This window comes from Hordeum vulgare, chromosome 3H (assembly GCF_904849725.1).
Source record: "Hordeum vulgare subsp. vulgare chromosome 3H, MorexV3_pseudomolecules_assembly, whole genome shotgun sequence".
NCBI lineage: Eukaryota > Viridiplantae > Streptophyta > Magnoliopsida > Poales > Poaceae > Hordeum > Hordeum vulgare.
This window is the reverse complement of record NC_058520.1, coordinates 620,848,199-620,868,960: the sequence shown is the minus strand read 5'-3', so window position 1 is coordinate 620,868,960 and position 20,762 is coordinate 620,848,199. Positions and strand designations below refer to the sequence as shown.

At 46.3% G+C, this 20,762-nt stretch overlaps 3 protein-coding genes across 6 annotated transcripts; 1 reads left to right on the top strand and 2 right to left on the bottom strand.

Annotated features, from left to right (window-relative positions):
* Positions 1-1,987: 1,987 nt before the first annotated feature.
* On the bottom strand, positions 1,988-3,760 carry LOC123445764 (probable serine/threonine-protein kinase PBL25). The gene has a single exon (XM_045122800.1). The coding sequence runs from the start codon at positions 3,429-3,431 to the stop codon at positions 2,229-2,231; it is 1,203 nt and encodes a 400-aa protein (XP_044978735.1). The 5' UTR covers positions 3,432-3,760; the 3' UTR covers positions 1,988-2,228.
* Positions 3,761-3,863: 103 nt separating this feature from the next.
* On the bottom strand, positions 3,864-13,127 carry LOC123445763 (E3 SUMO-protein ligase SIZ1-like). Of its 3 annotated transcripts, none has more exons than XR_006631150.1 (17): positions 12,930-13,127; positions 12,734-12,814; positions 12,453-12,495; positions 12,219-12,297; positions 11,921-12,083; positions 11,688-11,815; positions 10,692-10,748; positions 10,395-10,482; positions 8,804-8,879; positions 8,406-8,479; positions 8,114-8,221; positions 7,573-7,734; positions 6,973-7,077; positions 6,553-6,633; positions 5,095-6,472; positions 4,635-4,919; positions 3,864-4,128 (listed from the first exon to the last, which is right to left on the bottom strand). XR_006631150.1 is itself a non-coding variant. In XM_045122798.1 (16 exons), exons 1-16 carry the CDS (start codon positions 12,954-12,956, stop codon positions 4,792-4,794), a joined length of 2,778 nt encoding a protein of 925 aa, XP_044978733.1. In that variant the 5' UTR covers positions 12,957-13,127; the 3' UTR covers positions 4,634-4,791. The 3 variants fall into 3 exon arrangements, 1 of the variants encoding a protein (XP_044978733.1); XR_006631151.1 differs by having other exon boundaries at positions 11,921-12,080; XM_045122798.1 differs by lacking the exon at positions 3,864-4,128 and having other exon boundaries at positions 4,634-4,919.
* Positions 13,128-16,103: 2,976 nt separating this feature from the next.
* On the top strand, positions 16,104-19,858 carry LOC123445762 (protein IQ-DOMAIN 2-like). 2 transcript variants are annotated; one of them, XM_045122797.1, is made up of 5 exons: positions 16,104-16,400; positions 16,500-16,898; positions 17,601-17,816; positions 18,604-18,723; positions 18,838-19,858. In XM_045122797.1, exons 1-5 carry the CDS (start codon positions 16,335-16,337, stop codon positions 19,585-19,587), a joined length of 1,551 nt encoding a protein of 516 aa, XP_044978732.1. In that variant the 5' UTR covers positions 16,104-16,334; the 3' UTR covers positions 19,588-19,858. The 2 variants fall into 2 exon arrangements, with proteins under 2 accessions (XP_044978732.1, XP_044978731.1); XM_045122796.1 differs by having other exon boundaries at positions 16,115-16,400; positions 16,497-16,898.
* The last annotated feature ends 904 nt before the right edge of the window (positions 19,859-20,762 follow it).

Below are 20,762 nucleotides of genomic sequence, written 5' to 3'. Positions count from 1 at the left end.
GCGCCTGGTGGGCTGGGCGCCCCTCCCACCAAAGGCACATGCAGCCAAAGGGCTAGGGCAAGCCCAAGGTAGGGCACCACCCCTTGCCTTGGGTGGCAAGGCAGCCACCCTTGGCCGCCGCCCCACCTAGGGGAAATCCTAGGCCGGCCACCTCCACCCCTCCCCCTATATATATGAGAGGACAGGGAGGAAGCCAACACACCAAGCCTTGGTGGCGACCTCCATATATCAAAAGAGGTCTTCAGATAGGATCACGCCCGAACAGAGGCTTGCGGCAGCGAAAAAAGTGCTTTGGATGGCTCTCTAGGGTTTCTGGAATATTTGCGGATTTATAGAAGTTGAATTAGGTTAGGATGGGGGGCACGAGCTCAGGGAGCGCGCCCTACCCCCCAGGTGCGCCCCTTAGGCTCGTCGCTCCCTCGCAACTCTTCAGGCCCCTCCCGAAGCTTCATGGGCCTCTTTTGGTCCAGACAAAATCACCGTAAAGTTTCATCATGTTTGGACGCCTTCTGCAAATATCAAAAACATGCAAAAACAAGAATTGACACTGGGTACTGGGTTAATAGGTTAGTCCCAAAAAATGATATAAAATAGAATATGGTTGCATAAAAAGTATCCACGACTGTATGAAATAATTGAAAATTATAGATGTATTAAAGACGTATGAACCGATCGTGCATCGTCGCCCATCACACCGTCGCCACGTCACCAATGCCAACCCACGTTGGTGTGACATCATGTCGCAGCGACCGATGTCCAGCTCCACTCCTAGGACACTGACGCATTTCCCCGTGCCAAGAGCCAACGCGTAGAGACATGAGATGTCCGACGCCGATTCCGCCGGGGCTGACCGGGCTTTGCCCGGTCATGCCCTCTTGCGGCAGCGAGGAGGGATGGAGAAGCAGAGGGGGGAGGGGGGGCGACGACAGCGACGGCAAGGCATCCCTCCTGGTTGCACGCGGGGGGCTACTCGGTATGGGTAGGGGAAAAGAGAAAATCTCCACAACCTTTGTGGCCTCTCTTTCAATGTTGCGGATGTCCCTTCCCTCTCCTTCCCTTTCCCTCATGCCATCGCACATGTGATTAAGGTTAATATGGCAAGTGGCAATGAAAAGAGAAATACTGTTAACGGAACACGTTGGGCTGTGGCGTGACTTGCACTCCTCATGTTTTATGTGATATCCTGTAAAACTGTTCGTTTTTCAAATATGAAAGGTGGGGAGCCTTCCCCCACGGTGACCATTTCAAAAAAAAATGTTATGGTGTCCCTTTCCTTTAGGGATGGTAATTTTATCCAAGGATCTCGATAACCGTGGATACCCGACCACAGTTGGGAAAGGGTATGAAGTGTAATTTTGCCCATAAATCCATGAATATGGATACCCATAAACATCTAGATTGGACAGAGTTTTAACTTTTGCTCCATTGATATCCAGTGGATACCCGTATGACACATGACTTCGTATGATAGTGATACTAAACTAAGCAAATGTCCAAGCCCAAGTCGCTCACAGTCAGAGAAGGTCAAAGTGTGACCTATGTTCCCTAATCCCCCACAAATCCACTAACATAATTATTAAATCTAATCTTAGTTAACAAACGATGAAGAGTTAATTTGATCTTTCAAAAGGCTTCATGATGATTTTTCTATGCCCATGAAGCTTTATGGATATCTGAATAGCCTTTGAGCATGGGTACAATTTGTACCATGTATACTTTGATGGATGGATAGAGGATAGAAATATGGGTCATTGGTTAGATTTGGACCAGCTCCACCCGCTTCAAACCCAACACATTGCCATCCCTACTTCCCTTCCGTTGTATACCATCGCACATGTCGTCGTCCTCCGGGTCTCTCTTTCCCCCCTCCTCCTCCACCTTGAGCCATCGGCCCGCCGCCGACTATTAGCCGTAGCACGAATGCGTCATTCCGGTCTGATTAAAGTTAATAATAACAAGTGGCAATGAAAAAAAAATGTACTAGTAATAATGTGGAAACTTTGTGTCTACTGGCTCTTTGGAGTGCAACTCATCATCGATCAGGTACTCATATATACATACATACAAGTATCTATCTAGTTGATCCATCCATGAAAACTACTGTAGTCATCAATCAACATGGCCAAAATCAATCAATCAACACGTACGGTCGACTCCATCCATCCTCCTGTCCTAATGATCGAATTGAGCTTAAGCTAAGCTATTTGTGGGCTTGTTGTCGCAAGTTTTCATCGATCGGCCTGGGGCTGGGGCTGGGGCGGAGGCAACGGCAGCGGCTGCGCGGCGCTGGCGGCGGCGGCGTCGGCGAGGAAGGAGAGGGTGACGGCGGCGTCGCTCATGCATGGCCTGGCGGAGGCCTGGTCCTGCAGGCACATGGCTGCGACGGCGACGGCCTGGTTGAGGTCGCGGTCGGGGAAGTCGCCGCGGAGCAGCGGGTCGGCGAGGTCGCGGTAGCGCTTGCTGTCCTTGAACATGGGCGCGGCCCATGTGACGAGCACCTGCTCCGGCGGCGGCCTTGCCAAGTCGACCGCCCGCCTCCCCGTGATGAGCTCGAGCAGGAGGACGCCGAAGCTGTAGACGTCCGACTTGACGCTGAGGCGGCCGGTGCGGATGTACTCGGGCGCGCAGTAGCCGTAGGTGCCCATGACGCGCGGGGAGCGCTCGCCGGGGCCGGGGCCGGGGCCGGAGGTGCTGCATAGGCGGGCGAGGCCGAAGTCGGAGAGCTTGGGGCAGAATGCGTCGTCGAGGAGGACGTTGGAGGACTTGAGGTCGCGGTAGATGACGGCCGGGTTGGCCGTCTCGTGGAGGTACTCGAGGCCGCGTGCGGCGCCCAGCGCCACCCGCATCCGCGTCTCCCAGCTCAGCGCCCGCGACGGCGACGGCGACGGCGACTGGGTGTCGAGGCGGTCTCCGACGAGGAGGAGGTGGTCGGCGAGGGAGCCGAGTGCCATGTACTCGTAGACGAGCAACCGCTGGTGGCCGTGGGAGCAGTAGCCGACGAGGCTGACGAGGTTGTCGTGGTGGAGGAGGCTGAGCATCAGCACCTCCACCACGAACTCCCGGTCGCCCTGCAGGCCCTCCAGGTCCAGCTGCTTCACGGCAACCAGCTGCCCGTCGTCGAGCCGGCCGCGATACACGCGGCCGAAGCCGCCCTCGCCGAGCAGGCAGTCGGCGCGGAAGTTGCCGGTGGCGGCGGCGAGCTGGTCGTAGCTGAAGGCGCGCGCGCTGCAGCTGGTGATGTTGCTGGGGCGCGTGCTCGCCTGCCGGCTCGCCGCCCCGGACTTGGAATTGGAATTGGTGCGCAGGCTGTTTCTCCGGGACCCGAGACGCTTGATGGAGATCGCCGACGACGGTGCCTGCTTCTCCTCCACCACCTCGTCACGATCGTCGTCCGCCGCCTGCTGTGGCTTGAAGCATGACAAGCAGCTCATCTCCGGCGGCCAGGAATTGAAACAAGGAATGAAACCAGATTTAGCCTACTTTTGCTTTGCTTAATTATGGATGGGTGCACGGATTCCGGTGCTTGTTAGCCTCACCAACTAAAATTAGGACGGACGGCCATCCAAAGATAGATAGATAGATTGCACAACAACAATGCAGCAACTAGATTTTCCACACGTGCAGCAATCACACTTGTGCAGCTGAGCTAATGAATACTCCGTACTACCTAGTTGGTATGCATGAATACAGGTATCCAAAACCTAACATAATTTCCGCCGCAAAAAAAATATATATATATCAACCTCATGATTACATAATCACCGCATGCTTATAGCGTGTTGCATAACAAAAAAGAACAAATGATATGATGCTATATTTTCCAGGTTATGACCTGCATTTGTTCTTCATGGAATAGAATGTAATAATAATAATAATAATAATAATAAATCAACTTTCCGGAAAGGAGTAACAAGTATACTAGGGCACCAGGCATCTGAATTAGCAACACACAAGCCAACCCCTAATTACACTTTACTGATACACAAACCTCCACATCTCTATTTCTTTGCCTTCCATTTCGGCACATATATTTTTATAAATATAGTCTGGTCTGGTCTGGTCAAATGTACAAATATTTTGCTGGCTGCCACAAAACCTATAAAAAACCTTGCCCAGCCCCTGTTATGTCTGCAGGAATGTTGAAAAAACAAACACGTCAGCGGATTCTTTTTTTTCGATCAATTACATTTCATCTGGTAAACAATTTCAATGCATCATCACTGTGCTAAGCTTTGCACGACAACCATATAAAAATATTGGACAAAGCTTCCCGGCTTTCACCATCACTGAAATAAGATGCCTATTTTCGAATCAGTTTACCAACAGAGCAAACTATGCGTGTGAGTCAGCTAAAACCACAATATGATACATCATCCATGGACTAAGACAGTTAACTTATAAAGCATACGTCCATATCAATGCTGGGAAAGCCACATCTTCTAAGTAAAAATACAAGCAATAAGCAAATCTATATCCAAAAACTGACTGAATGGCGTGCACAATTCCTTCTTCAAGTGTAGCTACATATATATGGTTTGAATCGTATATCTAAAAACAATCCAGTTTGAACTAAGATATCCCCATTATTCCCCTAAATTGTAAATTCACATTGTTAAGAGAGCTGTTGTACTCACCGTCAGATGTCCTTCAGGCACACCCACATTTTCACAACTTGAAACTTCTTTAGTTTGTACATCAGGTTAAGCTAGGAAAACATTCATGTTGCTTCTTCTTCACATCGGCCACAAGTGCATGCCAGCTATCCAAAGTGAAAAAGAAGAACTACTTGAGTCACTGTTGGGTCGTTAGTCGAGGCCTGACAGATCGAGGCTGCCGTGGAGGAGAAAATATCTTTTCAGCCCTTGTTTTCGACTTCTCTTTGCTATGCCTGCCATCATTCAAGCCGACATGCGAGCCTTCTGCAAACAACACAAGGAAAAGAAAAATAAGGACTGTCAATGCTAGACGAACAAAACACTGGCACATAGTATTGGGCCAGTTTAATCAGTTTATCAGTGGAGTTCATCGATCAGGACAAAAGCAGATAAATAACACAAAAAGACAAAACTGAACTCATAAGAAAAAGAGACGAACCAGCATCACCCAATGGTTCCGTCCTTCTCTCTTCCACTGCAATTCGAGCTTGTGGGTTCAATGTGTCTGCTGGTTCCATTCTTCTTTCTTCCACTGAAATTTGTGCTTGTGGGGGGTTCACCGTATCTGCTGGTTCCATTCTCCTTTCTTCCACTGTAACTTGTGCTTGTGGGCTCAACGTATCTGCTGGTTCCGTCCCTTCCACTGTAATTTGTGCTTGTGGGTTCAAGGTATCAGCTGGTTCCATCCTTGTCTCTTCCACTGAGATTTGTGCTTGTGGGTTCAGCATGTCTGCTGGTTCCATCCTTCTCTCTTCCACTGTGGTTTGTGCATGTAGGTTCAGCGTTTCTGCTGGTTCCATCCTTCTCTCTTCCACTGCGATTTGTGCTTGTGGGCTCACCGTATCTGCTGCCTCAAACTGTTCATTACTACCTCCACCCGCCGCAAGTGTAAGAGATATCCAGTCATCGTCCTCATCGTCATCATCGGGCTGGACCGCATTTGCCATGTCATCGTGCACATTCCGTTCTTCCTGAACGGGAACACCAGATGGTTGAATAGGAAGAAAAATTCGCAGAGAAGAATCATCATTGCCGAAAGGCAACAGGTTATCGACCAAGCTTCTGGTGCGTACATGGCAGGTAGAAGGGTCTGGAACCCTGGAAGTATCACTAGAGCCAGCGTGGCAGTTAAGGGTATAGCCATTTGACGCTGCACCAGATGAGTTGTGAGAACCAAGTAAAATATCAGTTCCGAAAAAATTAAACCCTTGCTCTGGTTGGGGCTGCGCAGACCAGGAAGTTATGTCAAAAATATCACTATTGTCGTTGAACAAATCAAGGCCAAGGCCCCCAACTACACCACCCTCCTGGTAACTTTCAGCAACTCCTGGCGCAGAAATGGGAGCAAATCCCAAACCACCAACATCACTATAGGCAGCTGGTGGAGACACTGTCACAACATTGTCATCATCGGAGTCACTGAGAACAATGACATCTGCGTCTTCGAGCTGTTGCTGTGGTCTATCATCAACTCTGTACATCTCACCAATTTGCGTGCTGCACTCGCTCACACTTAGGTAGTCCCCATCCCTGTAAATTCCAGTATGGCTACTGCTCACAGGCTTTGAGGGCTTTATGTCAACAGCTTTACTAGCCTCCCACAATCCATTAAGACCTAGATTTCCCTTGCTGCCAATTTTTGAAGTTTCAGATTTTACATCACCAGTAACAGGTTTAGCGTCTTGTTTCAGTTCGCACAGGGAGCCGTCAGGCAGGTGCCAGAGGGACAATTTTATATCTTCAACATCACCCTTCACACGCCAAGAGCCATCAGGTTTCACATCTATCTCAGTAACATCTTCACTGCAATTCCGAACCTGAATCGCAAGAACAGTCTTAAGAAAAACACAAAACTGCTAACAATACACAGAAATGAAAATGAACTGTTCAAACCTACCAGAGAAGCGATCCGGTTGAAATACCGATCAATGATCAAGCTCTCAATAGAATAATTCTTCAGACATGTAGGACATTGCCACTGCAAAAACCAACGAGTCTTTAAAATAGGGCCACGCCAATCCAAAGAAAGTAGGCATTTAAATGGACCGACCAATCATAATTACCATGCCCATTGCCAAATGGACCAAACACAAGTTGAACCAAAGTACAGTGGCAGATCTAGGCCCCAGGCCGGGGGCGGGGTGTGAGGCCCAAATCCTTTGTAATACTGTAGCGAAATACTGTATCTTGAGCCCAAAATGCTACAGTGTACAAAGGGGCCCGGGGCGGCCCGTTGGGCTGGATCCGCCCCTGCCAAAGTACGATGTCCGTTATGTAGAGATCCTAGTTATGGACATATGGAGGAACAAAATATTACCTTTCTTGACCGTTGATTCAGCTCTACAAAAGTTTGCAGATCAAAAGAGCCCATGTGAGCACAGGGCTTGAACCTTCCCGCGGTCCTTATCCGGGATCCACTATTCTGTGACATATTATCAGATATAAAAAATGATCAACTCTTGAGACTTGCATATCAGGATTCTGTGAAGCACTGTGGAAAAACTTAGTTTGTACGTTGTGATAATGTATGAGTATAATAATGGCAGCCAAATACAGCTAGATAACCACTCGGCTGGAGTCAACTCGGAAATTCTAAACATTTTTCAAACTTGCCAGAATTCTGTGAAGCACTGTGAAAAAGCTTAGTGTATACATGGTGATAATATATGAACATCATGGCAGCCAAATACAGCTATAGATACCACTTGGTTGGAGTCGGAATTCTTAACTTTTTTAATGTCTGTCATTCTTAACTAGTAGAGTGGAAGTGTGGCATGTAAAAGGCCAGTGTCGAGAGACAACCAGTTCATTGATCAACGACATAAATACTGTTCATATATGGGATTTTTTCTAAAATTTCAAAATAAAATAGGCATCTCATACACAGGAAAACAGAAATATGTAGACAAATGCTTACAGGACAGCGCAGGCTGACAGGAAAGAAGTCAGCAACTACTTCCAAATCACTATCGCTGTCAGCATCATCTGTAGTATTTCCACCTCTGAGGCAGCGACAAACACGAGCAAGAGAATCCTCAAAAGACTCGCCATCAGCTTCCTTTGGCACCAAGTTTCGAACCTGAAAAGGTAATGTTGTAGTAACGTGTTTATTATCACATAAAATAGTCAACTTCAGAATTAATATAAGGAAACATGTGTTAAAAAGTAATCTGGGTGTAAAACTAAGAGTTGAAAAAATGATCAGCATAAAGGGGGGAAATGACCGTTGTGCTTACCAAAGTTACCTGATTTATCATTTTTTTATTGACAAACATTTAGGGCAATATTAAGTGTTTCGGTTATTGTGAGCACGTCTACGATCCACTTACAAATCATTCTTTTTCAGATTGCAATCCAACCATCACAGAAAAGGCAACTCAAACATCAGCAAGCCAGAGAAGTTTGCATCTTCTACAGTTCACTTCAATAGCTAGGTAAGTAACAGGCAAGAAAAAAACCTGGTCAACTGTCCTCCTCTTCGCGATTCTGATCCCAAAACAAAATGGTCGAGCATCATCACTTGATAAAACTATTTTATTCTGTCCTTCTCGGCAAAAGGTTGTTATCTGCAAAGCAGTGCAAAAACATAGAAGTCCTGAACTGTGCAGATATGTTGTTTACAAGGGAACTCACACAATTAAATTAAATTGACAAGAAAAGCAAATGGTAACTTTAAGATGGCTAAAGACAAATGATAGACATGGTTCTATTGGTTAAGATGCACTAGCAATGAAATAGCAGTGAACTCACCACCGGCCCATCATCACGTCCATTAATCCCTAGTAACTGAGTGCTAGGCCTGGGAACTACTCGCACCTGTATACCTGACGAAAACAAGATAAATGCATTACAACACCTAAACAAAGCTTACTGTACATATCTGCATACAGTGTTTAAATTTATAAATGAACAAATAAAAACTTCAAAAAGTAAATTGATAAATTCACTACTTGATAGCAGTGAACCACACAACATGACTCAAGGGCCTATTTCAAGGTATTAATGTTATATATCTACTTCTACTTTGGAGTATAAAAATGACTCTTAACTCTGAGTCCGAGGACACATAAATAGGACCCCATGAATCATATAACTAGTCGTGTCTGAGATCTGAACTGTACTAGAAAGCTGAAAAGGAAAAGCTGTACCATTAACTTGTAAATCTGCATTCTGAGGCCAGTGCATCCTGAACTGAACTTTGTCGTTCAGAAGCATACACCAAACCTGCAAAGGAGCATGCCCTCATCAGCAACATAGTGCATGACATACACAAAAAAGTGAAAAACTAGTGGGATGTCTTTGCAAACAACCAACTAAGGAGTTTAACCCTAAAACGAAAATATAACACTCCAGCAGCCCAGGCTCACAGGCCCTGCATGAGATAAACATAGGCATTTTATCCTTGTACAAACATAACATAAAAAAGTGCATTTATTCATACTAAAGCGAAAAGCATGAGGTAAAAGGTTAAAAATCATAAACAAACAAAATCTGCAATTCGGTAATCTTGGAGTTTTGCCTTTGACAACATGACAAGCAATCAGGAACACGCCACTCAGTAAATTTTATAGCACCCTCCCCTTTAAACAGGTTATGACAAAGCAGCATCACACTGTTAATAATTTCTATATGACATTAATCGTTCCATTTTTATTTACTCCGCATATTAGCTTTAACCTAAGTCAAACTTGACCAAGTTTATCAAAAACAATCTACACTTCCTCAATAACAAATATATACTTCCTACTAGGCACGAGGATGGAGAGGTTAGCCTTGGTGGACAGGTGGTACCGGAGAGAGACACGTTTCGATATTTGGGGTCCATGTTGCAGAAGGATGGCGATATCGATGAAGAGGTGGGCCACCGAATCAAGGCTGGGTGGATGAAGTGGCGCCAAGCTTCTGGCGTACTCTGTGACAAGAGAGTGCCACAAAAGCTAAAAGGCAGGTTTTATAGGACAGCTATCCGACCTGCGATGTTGTATGGCGCGGAGTGTTGGCCAACCAAGAGACGACATATCCAACAGTTAGGTGTAGCAGAGATGCGCATGTTGAGATGGATATGTGGCCACACAAGGAAGGATCGGGTACGGAATGACGATATACGAGAGAGACTTGGGGTAGCACCGATTGAAGAGAAGCTGGTCCAGCATCGTCTCAGATGGTTTGGACATATTCCACGGAGGCCACCGGAAGCGCCGGTGCATAGCGGACGGATAAAGCGTGCTGAGAATGTTAACAGGGGTCATGGTAGACCAAACTTGACATGGGAGGAGTCCGTTAAGAGAGACCTGAAGGTTTGGAATATCGACAAAGACTTAGCCATGGACAGGGGTGCGTGGAAGTTAGCTATCCACGTTCCAGAGCCATGACTTGGCTTCGAGATCTTATGGGTTTCAACTCTAGCCTACCCCAACTTGTTTGGGACTGAAAGGCTTGGTTGTTGTTGCTCTAGTACAAAATTTGTACTTAGTGTTAAATGTGCGACACTTATTTTGGGACTGAGGGAGTATATGGTATGAAAATATATTGAATGGCAATTCTAATGGTATTGATTTGGCATTGTGGATGTTAATAATTTTTTGTATAAACTTGGTCAAAGTTTATGAAGTTTGACTCGAGACAAAGCTAATATGCGAAGTAAATAAAAACGGAGGGAGGATTAAAGTGTCATTGTCCTTGTGAAAAGAAAATATAAAGGTTGGCAATAATCAGTCTCAGTGGAAAAGGGAATCAAACCTGAATATCATATTCCACTCTCTGAACAGTCTCCCTCTCAGCTCGAGTAAGTAGAAAAGTTCTATCCACACTCTGAGGAACATTCATTCTGTAGATGGTTGAGAATTCTGTAAGGATATTATTGTGGACTGTATGTAGCACATAAAGCCATCGAAGAGTATTCTATTACAAATAAGGTCACCCCTTGCAATATAATTTGAAATACTCAGTAAGTGATGATTATGGTGGACGGGTTAAAGATAACAGTAGCAATTACCAGACAATCAATGAATACATTACCCGTAAAGTTACACTCACCCATCATTTGTAATCAATCTCACAGGTAGTAAAGGATTTCCAGTAGTAACCCAATATCTGCAGGTTCAAAATAGTCACTGTAGCAAATGTGCAGAAAAACTTTCAATTACAAGCAATCCATGCAGGAATAAATACAAAGTTCTATGGGATCAATAGGAAACTTATTAGCTTAATTCTTGTTGCCTCAAGGATATTGTCATGATATAATAGAAGAATAGAACACAGTTCATGTAGTGCTATTTGTTTTAGAGCGAAGGCACAACATGAACTTCCACACCAGAGCTCCAAATAAGATCCATAAGGCTCCTTTTCAGCCTACCGGGAAATAATAGGAGTCTGAATCAACCAATCAGTCATACAGTTGATGTCTATGTTTCCATCTCACTGTGAGAATTGTCATTCACACTGCAATGCATTCATCAAGATTCTGGATTGTACCGTTAAAAAAAAAAATAGGATGCACTTAAACAAACAAAACAAGTGGGAGAAGACAGGTGGTTAATTTACTTAAAAAGATCCTCTACCCTAAACAGGATTTCTTTAAATAAGTTAAACTATAAGGTAGTACAAAGTTGAGTCACTTGTTATGGGACGGAGGGAGTAAGATACAACTGATGCTATGATGCCATGAAAAAATCAGAGTAGAAGGCTGCATCGTTGCAGGTCAGTGATATTTAAAAATATGGTAATCAAAAAACCTATTAAACCTACATTAATCTTGGAGGTAAGGGGCAATGTACAATTGACAAAAAAAAAAAAAAAAAGATGCAACTCTCGACCTGACAACCTACTTAGGTTGCAACAATCCAGTGGATATATGTAAAAGGATCATGATTAAATTTGTTTTGTCGGCAACAGTATCCCAGCTTTGAATGCTGGAAGCCACAAAATAGTCTGATGGCTTCCAAGTTTCAAGCAACATTAGTGCGTCATATTTGTGAAGATGGCAAATTACAGAAAGAAATAGCGGATCAAGTAGATTGTATGAGGGCATACGGGTCTGCTCGGCTTAGCCGACACAACTGACAATAGAAATGCTGTGGAGCTTCAGGTCTGACGCCCACTGTAGGCTTGTCTGGAATGAGCACACAGTCCATATGCTGCTGCACGTGGCAATCGTCGCACTGGAAGAAGCACAGACAGAAAAGATGAAATACATGCAGAAAGGGAGAGCAGGAGGACAAGTAGAGTACTGGTCTGGTAGAGGGGGCCAGGGCAGATGAGCATACCTTGACCACATTTCCGAGAACAAACGATTGGCCACAGAGGCAGCCAGAGTCAGGGCCCAATTGGTCTTGCTCCTTTTTGGCTTTGATGATGCGGTTGAAATCCGGCACAGGCAGCTGGTGGTGAGATACCAGGTCAGGAGGACCATGGACCTGCATCTTCCTGCTATGGCAATGGCAATGGCAATGGCAATGAATAAAATAGTGTGATGATAAGTCAGCTACCAAGAGCACTGAAAAAGGAATGAAGTGAGGAAGGGGGAGCAGTGGGAAATGGCATGAAAGCTTATAGGTAGCTAACCTGTATATGTCGTCGACTATTTTGAGCACCGCGTCCTTGCTGGGTGCGTTCCTCCTCCCTCGGCCCAGGTGCCATTGGGCTGAAGCAGGCACATAGACATAGATAGGTGGTTTGGTGAAAAAGAAGAGTATGTGTGGTTTGCAAGGATAAGAAATGTAGCATCGTTTTAAAGTTGAGAGGGGTGCATTGCAATGAGAGAGAGAGAGAGGGTGAGGGGAAAGAAGGGGGGCGGACCTTGGTCGTCGGAGAGCAGGGCGAGGATCCTATCGACGAGTTCCTGCAAAAAAAAAAAAAAAAAAACAAAGTACATGACAATTTAGAATTTAGAATATAGTATGGTGTTGTGGTGGCTAGTAATTTGGGATCCGTTGATGATAGATAGAGGTGAAGAAAGAAGGTAGTGCTGTGCTTGTGGTAGTAATGAACAAGGATGGGATATCGATAGATACTGTTTGTGCTTTGGGATATCGATAGATACTATTTGGGAAGAGGTAGAGGGAGAGGGATATGGATACCTGCTTCTTGCCGTGCTTTGGTAGGGAGAGGTGGATGAGGACGTCCTTGAGCTCCTTGATCCTGAAGTAGGCAAGCTTGTCCTGAACAACACCAGGTCCAGGTCATTCGAATCGAATCGATTGGATTAGATTAGCATCAAGCCTGCAAGCAGGCCACAGCCCTCAGAGGAGATGGGCGGATCAGATGAGGACAGACCTTGCAGGTGGAGGCCAGGTCACCCATGGCGGCGGCGCTGAGGTCGGCGGCGGCGGCGGGCGGCGGTGGCGTGTGAATCGGGCCGATCGATTAGTTTTTGTGTGTGTGTGAGCCGCCGCCGGAAGGAGGGAGGGAGAGAGAGAGAGAGAGGGGGGGAGGGGACGGACGCGTCCGCCCCCAAATCAAATCCGGTTTTCTTCCACGACGTACGAATCCGCCCCCACTCTTCTTTTTTTTTCTCATTCCCATTCCATTCCCGTTCCGTTCCGTTCAAACCAAATCTTCTTTTCCTTCCTCCTTGTTATAAAGCGTCACTATATATGATCCTTCTCATAAAATTCCTAGCAGCAGTTTTAATGTGGTTTTAACCTCATTCATCCTCCTGCTACTTCTGATTTGCATCGATTCCCTCCGCACGGGCCAACCAACGACGGTGTAACGTCATCCATTATGTTTGAATCGCGGAAAATTGGGAGTCAACATCTTTGCTTGATCGAACGTTGCTGCATTGCCTCGTCGTCATTCTTCACCGCGTTGAATTGAATATGCGTCATTGAGACGACATCAATCAACCATTCCTAGGTTGTACCATATAATTTACGTATGTATCGTCATTTTCAATAATCAACTGAAAGAGTTTGTACTTGCATCGGTAGTTCATTATCAGATTTGCTCCTGGCTAAGTCGTTGCCTTAGGGCTCTCTCTGTTAATCAATAATAAGAGAATTACCATGTTACTTAGCCTACCTACCATGTGTCCTCCCTCACGCACGTAAATTATGACTGGCGGAACGAAATAATACCGCAAGAGTCATAGTCATCACCTTTTTTCAAAACAAGCTACTTCAACTTCATCACATCGAATCAGCTATGAGGTTATCTAGTCCGTTGTTCATGCCTTCACGTTAGCCTATGCCAAAAACAACATGCCATCTCACACATGTCGGTTGTCAAGGCAACTCCATTTTAAGTACAAGCAACAAATGGAAAAATAAGCAAAGATTGGTCCGCGATGTAACCAGCCAAAATTTATGATCGCTCCAAGCCTGCCATGACACCTCTCACCCCAAGAGAACAATACAAGGCATGGGGACCTTAGCATGTCGAAAAGCCAAGTGCCAAACCATGGAGTGACTCAAACAGTACTCGATGGGTTTAGGATTTAGAGGCACGATTACCATCCTTAGGCTTTCAAACACAATCATCTGATCTCGAGGTATATCATATTGTACTCTGTACCGCATCAAAATCAATACAACCGAAGCAATACACGAGGTTTTTACCTTTCGAGTGGGCACAAGCCCTTGTCAACACATTGTCTCCCTTGTCTCTTGTTACCATCGTTCCTAGATCCACATGTTGGAATCCCCTATCCGAGATACGTCGGTCTTACCACCGACAACCATATTCATCCCTAGTCCCCGATGCAGGGCCGTATTGATCTTAGTGGCCCAACCGACCATACGAGAAACGGAGGTGGGCCGACGGATGTTTTCGTATTGAATATCATACAGACCCGTGCACTTCCCCCTCTTTGATTCAATCAATATCCACCTCCTCAAAGGGTTACCCACTTCCACCCTCACTTCCGCCCTCATGTACCTTGTAGCTCGATCAAATAGCATCGATGTTGCTTGTTTATCGATTTGCTTTGCAATCTCCTTACTCCATTTGTCATCATGAAGATTGGATGGGAGATTCATCACTCTTGTCCATATATGTAGCTTATCAAACCTTAGCTCTAAAGGTCTTGTGCAGTCATCAAATTCAGAGATAGTTGCTACAGTCTTACTAAACATGCCATGGGTATCCCTCCCGCACACGATCATGGCCGCTCTGATTAGCAAATTCAACTACAAAAATACCCTTCCCCTACTGCAAGAGAAGTCCCTTAGGATTTCTCCGCGTTGGACGAAGAGCACTTGAGATCATTTGGGTGTGGAAGATGTTTGCGGTGAAGTACTTTCCCTCCAACATCCACTTGTCCGTCCCCTTCTCACGACCATCCAAAACTAGCCGCTTGACTTCGAACTCTGAGATCTCCAATGTTCCTGATGCCTCTACCAACTTTGGCCTAGCCGCCTTTGACGACGAGGAGCCTTGCTCGTTGCCTCCATCGGCATATATTGTCATCCCCGTTCATCCTCTCAGTTGCCCTGCCTCGCCTATGAGATCAACGTGCACCGTTGCCGCTAAGTCCACTCAAAACCCTAGTCGCCTCTTCTCGTGTATTATGTTTTTTTATGAAAAAAAAACCTCGAGCTCATAGCGAGTAAATGATTCTTCCTGCATGTGCAAGGTGTATATATGTAACATATGGAGTAATTTCTTTTTGCATGGTAATATGTGTTTCATTCATATCATAAAGATCAAATTACAAGTCATGTAAGGACCGACATGACAAAAGTGAAAAGATAGTAAAACATCTATGAGATTGACACAAATGCCCGTCACCTGCCTTTAGCACCACCCAGCACACACCGAAGAAAAGAATGACGGATCACCCCTCACCCGAGCTCGATGTGGCTCCATCACTGATATGCAGCTTCGCGGACCTTCAAGGTGGCTCACCAAAAGTGAAGCCCTTACCGTTTAACGAATCAGATCGGAGCAACACCCCCGAACACGCCATCAAACTCCAGATCTGGCAACCCCACCATGACTAAGACGCCGAAGAAAGAAATCATACCTGTCATACATGAACCACGAACCCAGCACACGTTCCGTCTATCAAATGTCGTCGATGCAGACCACAATGTGCATCCGCTCCTGGAATAGCTCCTAAGCTCCGTGCTGACGCTGGAGCTAGAGCAAACGCCATCGTAACGACGGAGCCCGAGGACACATGTTCACCATGGGGATGTCGCTACCGCCATGCCATCTCCAACCGTAGGACCGAAGGCCTGATCAGGTAAGGATCCAAAGAATTTTTATTCAACATTGTTATCATCACTTAAGAAACCAAGACTACGAACAAGCTGAAAATCTAAAAGATAAAAACTAAAAAAGACATAAATCCGTGACTTGTCTCACCACCGTCAACGGAGGTAACCTATGGTGGTGGAGTAAATTGAAGCAGCGCAAACATACGTAGGTAATTCACGAGATGTGAGGCGAGGTACACGTACACGGTAGGTACACGACGACGTAGTACAAGCTGGCTGTGAGTGAGAGTGACTGACAAGTAGACTCGGTCCTCTCCTCCTCCTCTTCTTCTTCTTCTTCTTCTTCTCCTTGTTGCTTCCGCCCCTTCCAGTCGAGGTCGAGGTCCGGTGCAACGAACCAACAGATCCGGTGGCCTCGCCTCACCGGATCTCCCCATTCCTTCACGTCTTGCCCTTGCCCGCCCAAGACAAGACAAGACAAGACAAGAGAAGCAAAGCAGCCATCTTGATCTTGATCTTGATGGGGAAGAAGCCCAAGTGGCTGGGCGCCGTCAAGAAGGCATTCAGCCCCGAATCAAAGGACCAGGTCCCTCTTTTTCTCTCCCATCCCTCAGCTGCACTAATTAATTTCACTCACTCACAGCCACACTGATCCATGCTCTCTCTTCCTTCCATCTACTAGCAGAAATTGCAGAGGAGGTTGGCCGCCGCCGCCGGCGGCACCAGCGCACCCTACCCGCCGGATCTGACGCCCTCCGCCTCCTACCTCGAGGCCCGTGCCTCCTCAGCTCCCCCACCCCTCCGCTACCCCGACGACTTCCCGGAGGCCTCACTTCCACCTCCTCCTCTTCCTCTTCCTGCTCCTGCCCCGGCCCCGGCCCCGCTCCCCGTCCCTCAAACTCAAACCCAAGAGGAGCATGAAATTCAGCATGCCGCCGCCGCGCCACCCACGGATGCGCCGCTCCCTGCCGCCGCCGCACCACCACAGGCTCAGGCTGCCATCGTGCAGGCTCCTTCTTCCTCTCCTACCCTGTCCAGGGAGCTCGCCGCCACCAAGATCCAGACCGCCTTCCGAGGTCACCTGGTAATACCCCACGCTCCATAATCCTCACTTCAATTCACCTTATCTGCTATTAATGTCAACAAAACCAGTCCTGAATTTATTCAACCCACCAGGCCAGGCCAGGCCAGGCATCATCATCATATCATATGGGTGGAACAATGCCTTCTGTTTTTCTTCATAATATGCCATTCCTATTATGTGGAGACCATCATATACCAAATTAACACTCACAGTCAATTCACAAAAGTTACTGCTTGAACATTCCCTGTCAAGTTTAAACCATCATCCATGGTTAAAAAAAAAAGAAGCTAATCCTCAACTTGAAAGTTTGTTTAAAATCCCCTTCATACCCCCGTTTCGAGCTTGCAAGTTTTTTTCTTTATAACCTACAAATAGGCCCATATTTCATTTTGACGTACGTGTTTGCTTACTCTGACGGTCTGAGGGTCTCTCGTGTGTGCTACAATTAGGGAACACTTCATGGATAGCTGCAAAGAGATTGTATCGACAACCTTTCATTAGTCGTGGTGATGAGACAGATTCTCTGCCATTGCCTGATCAGGAAAATCTAGTTTCACGCCTCCTGCATTCCTAATGGGGCCGTAATTAACTGAATATTTTTTGTAACGCGCTAGCATTTCTTTACGCATACTAGTTTAAATCTGCCAAGCTAAGAGTTGCTGATATCTATTCCCCATGCATGAATATATATTATCTATCCAGGCAAGAAGGGCACTGCGGGCATTGAAAGGGCTGGTCAGACTCAAGTCGCTGGTCCAAGGCCACTCCGTCAAGCGCCAGGCCACTAGCACGCTTCGCTGTATGCAGACTCTATCACGAGTCCAGTCCAAGATACGGACGAGGAGGATCAAGATGTCCGAGGAGAACCAGGCCCTTCAGCGCCAGCTCTTGTTGAACCAGGAACTAGAGACTCTCAGGGTATGCAGATATCATTAATTAATAATAAGACTCTATACAGTACAGCATTTTAAACCTCCATCTCCATACCTGGTATTATTCTTAGGGTTAATTACAGTACCCTATGTAGAACTGGATCTGAGACTGTTAGACCAGAAATATCATTAATCAAGCAGACTCTTTATGGTAAAACATTTTGAACCTCCATACAGTTTACTGAATTCCTAGTGGTATTTCCAGATTCTGATCTGAAATTGTCGGTGTTGTTGTTGACCAGAAATGTGCGTTTACAGTAAAAATAATAATTTGAACCCCCATACCATTTTACTGAATCCCTAGCTGCCAGCTGATTACTACTGGGAGCTAGAATACAGAGGGATCATGTGTTATGTTGCTGGAGCCCTTCTATCGGAAAAAGTAATAATCTTTAGCCTCAGTTTTAAGTCCCAACTCGGTGGCTTTTAGTCAGGTATCTCCTCTCTGAAGTATTCCTGAACAATCACTGTCATAATGCAGAGCTGTTCACTTTTAATTTGATTCTCCATGCTCCTTGGCTGCTCTTTTTACAAGATAACCTTGTTTCAGTAGTCTTCTAAGAAAAATACAGTTAGCGTTTGCAGAGAATTAAAAGAGTGATGTACTCTGCAGTTCAAGGTAAAATCCCTGTAAAATTCAGAACATCTGTAGCCTTTAACTTGCTCTTTGTTTTTACTCAGTTATTATGGTCATTTATAGCATTCACTTCTGTAAGCATGGTGAAAGCCCTACACACTGAAACAGTTCACTGCTGTCTATGTTGTAATAACAGATGGGGGATCAGTGGAATACCAGCCTGCAGTCCAGGGAGCAAATCGAGGCCAGCATGGTGAGCAAGCAAGAGGCTGCAGCTAGAAGAGAGCGGGCTCTCGCATACGCATTCTCCCACCAGGTCGGTCCAGTTGTATCACATTCACAGCAGTCCATGCTAGGTTTACATTCAGTCTTAGATAGCATGCTGACGACATATACTCCTGTTTTTTTTTTGTTTTTTTTTTAAAAAAAGTGGAAGAGCACCTCGAGGTCTGCGAACCCAATGTTTGTAGACCCAAGCAACCCGCACTGGGGCTGGAGCTGGCTGGAGCGGTGGATGGCGTCGAGGCCGTTTGACGGTAGAAATGGTGCGTCCGAGAAGGAGGGCAGCAGCGTCGACCGCACGTCGGTGAACAGCACAAGCCTGAGCATGAACCTCGGCGAAGGGGAGATGATCACAAAGGCCGACAACAATGCGTACTCTTTGAACCCGGTTGATGATGGCAAGCCGGCGGCTTCGACTCCGAAGCCGTCCGTTCCTGCCTCCAGGCAGTCCCCTTCGACGCCCTCGCCGGTGCCGGCGAGGAAGAAGAGCACGGCGCCGAAGAGTGGAGACGGTGACGGCGGAGATGACGCGAGGAGCGTGGTCAGCACTGTGCGGTCGGAGCGGCCCCGGAGGCACAGCATCGGTGCATCCAGCGTGCGTGACGATGCTAGCCTGTCAGGCTCTTCCCCTTCGGTGCCGAGCTACATGGCGGCCACCAAGTCGGCGTCGGCCAGGGCCAAGTCCCGTGGGCAGAGCCCGACGCTGAGCGAGGGAGCCGCTCACGTTGAGACGCTGGAGAAAGGATGGTCTTCTGTGGGTTCAGCGAAGAAGCGGCTGTCCTTTCCGGCTGGGACGCCGCCGCCGGTGCCGGCACCGAGGAGGCACTCCGGCCCTCCAAAGGTGCGGCAGGCGGCCGTTGAAGGTGGCACTGAGGAACGGGACTCTGCACTCGTGTGACAAGATAGATGGGAAGGAGATGATGGTCTGGAGCGGAGCAGAGCAGAGAGGAGATCATCGTTGCTCAGCATTTGTTGAGAGCGGAAATAGAATGTTTGTTGTGTGGGCCCATTTGATTATTTGTGTGATGGCAGTTGATTTCATTCATTGAATAATAAGTATCTGTAATGAAGATAAAGAGGAGGGGATACGAACATTAGTTCACTCGATGTGTTGTACTACTATTTCATTTGATTTGATTTGCAGGGAGAGTTTCTTCAGACCCTTATAATCGATGTGTGTGTATATGTGTTTGACAGATGATGAGTTTCTTCAGTTTATGATGACGATGATGATGCCACTTTCACTTTGCATATATTATCTTTATATTTATTTAATATCAAAGCGGCTATTGCTTCTGTCGGTGTTAGACTTGTAATTATGTTTATATACGTATTGTAAGTCTTACAATTGTAACTATACCTGATGAGGTACCTTATATATATATACGTTGCAGTGGCCGACCCAATGGGAGCCGACAACATCCAAAACCTTTTGTCTATCATGGTATCAGTCGCGATCCTGACCTAGTCGCCACCACCGACCCCATGTCGTCTTCCGCTGCCTCCTCGGCGGCCACCGCTGTTGTCGTCGCTCTCACTGACGCGACCATCGTCGCCGCCCTTACCAGTGCGGCCACTGTGCCTGCCGCCGCCACCGAGCCCTCGGCCTCCGTCGCCCCGGCTCCACCTGCCTCGCTCGCTGATCCCATGATCATATCCAGTTAAATGTGATTTTCATCTGATTCATGATGCTCTTTTGCATGCCTCAACTATCACTTTTTATACGAGCATCATTGAAATCATCATGCCTAGCTAAAAGGCAATAAAGAAAAGGGCTTGTTGGGAGACAACCCAAAACCTTTCCTTTCTATCTCTGTGTGTTAACATGATTACTATATTGTATTAATCATGTTTTATAACTTTTATTTCAATAAAGTGTCAAGTAAAGCCTTTGGGATAGTGTGGATACTTGCTTGTTTGATTCTGTGCAAAAACAAAGCTTTTGTTGTAGTATTTGAATTATCAGATTTTACTAGAATGTGGAAAGTTTCTGAAATTCTTACACAGTAGTTTGATACAATTTTTTTATCTCATCCTAAATTTTCAGAAGTTTTGGAGATACAAAATTACACT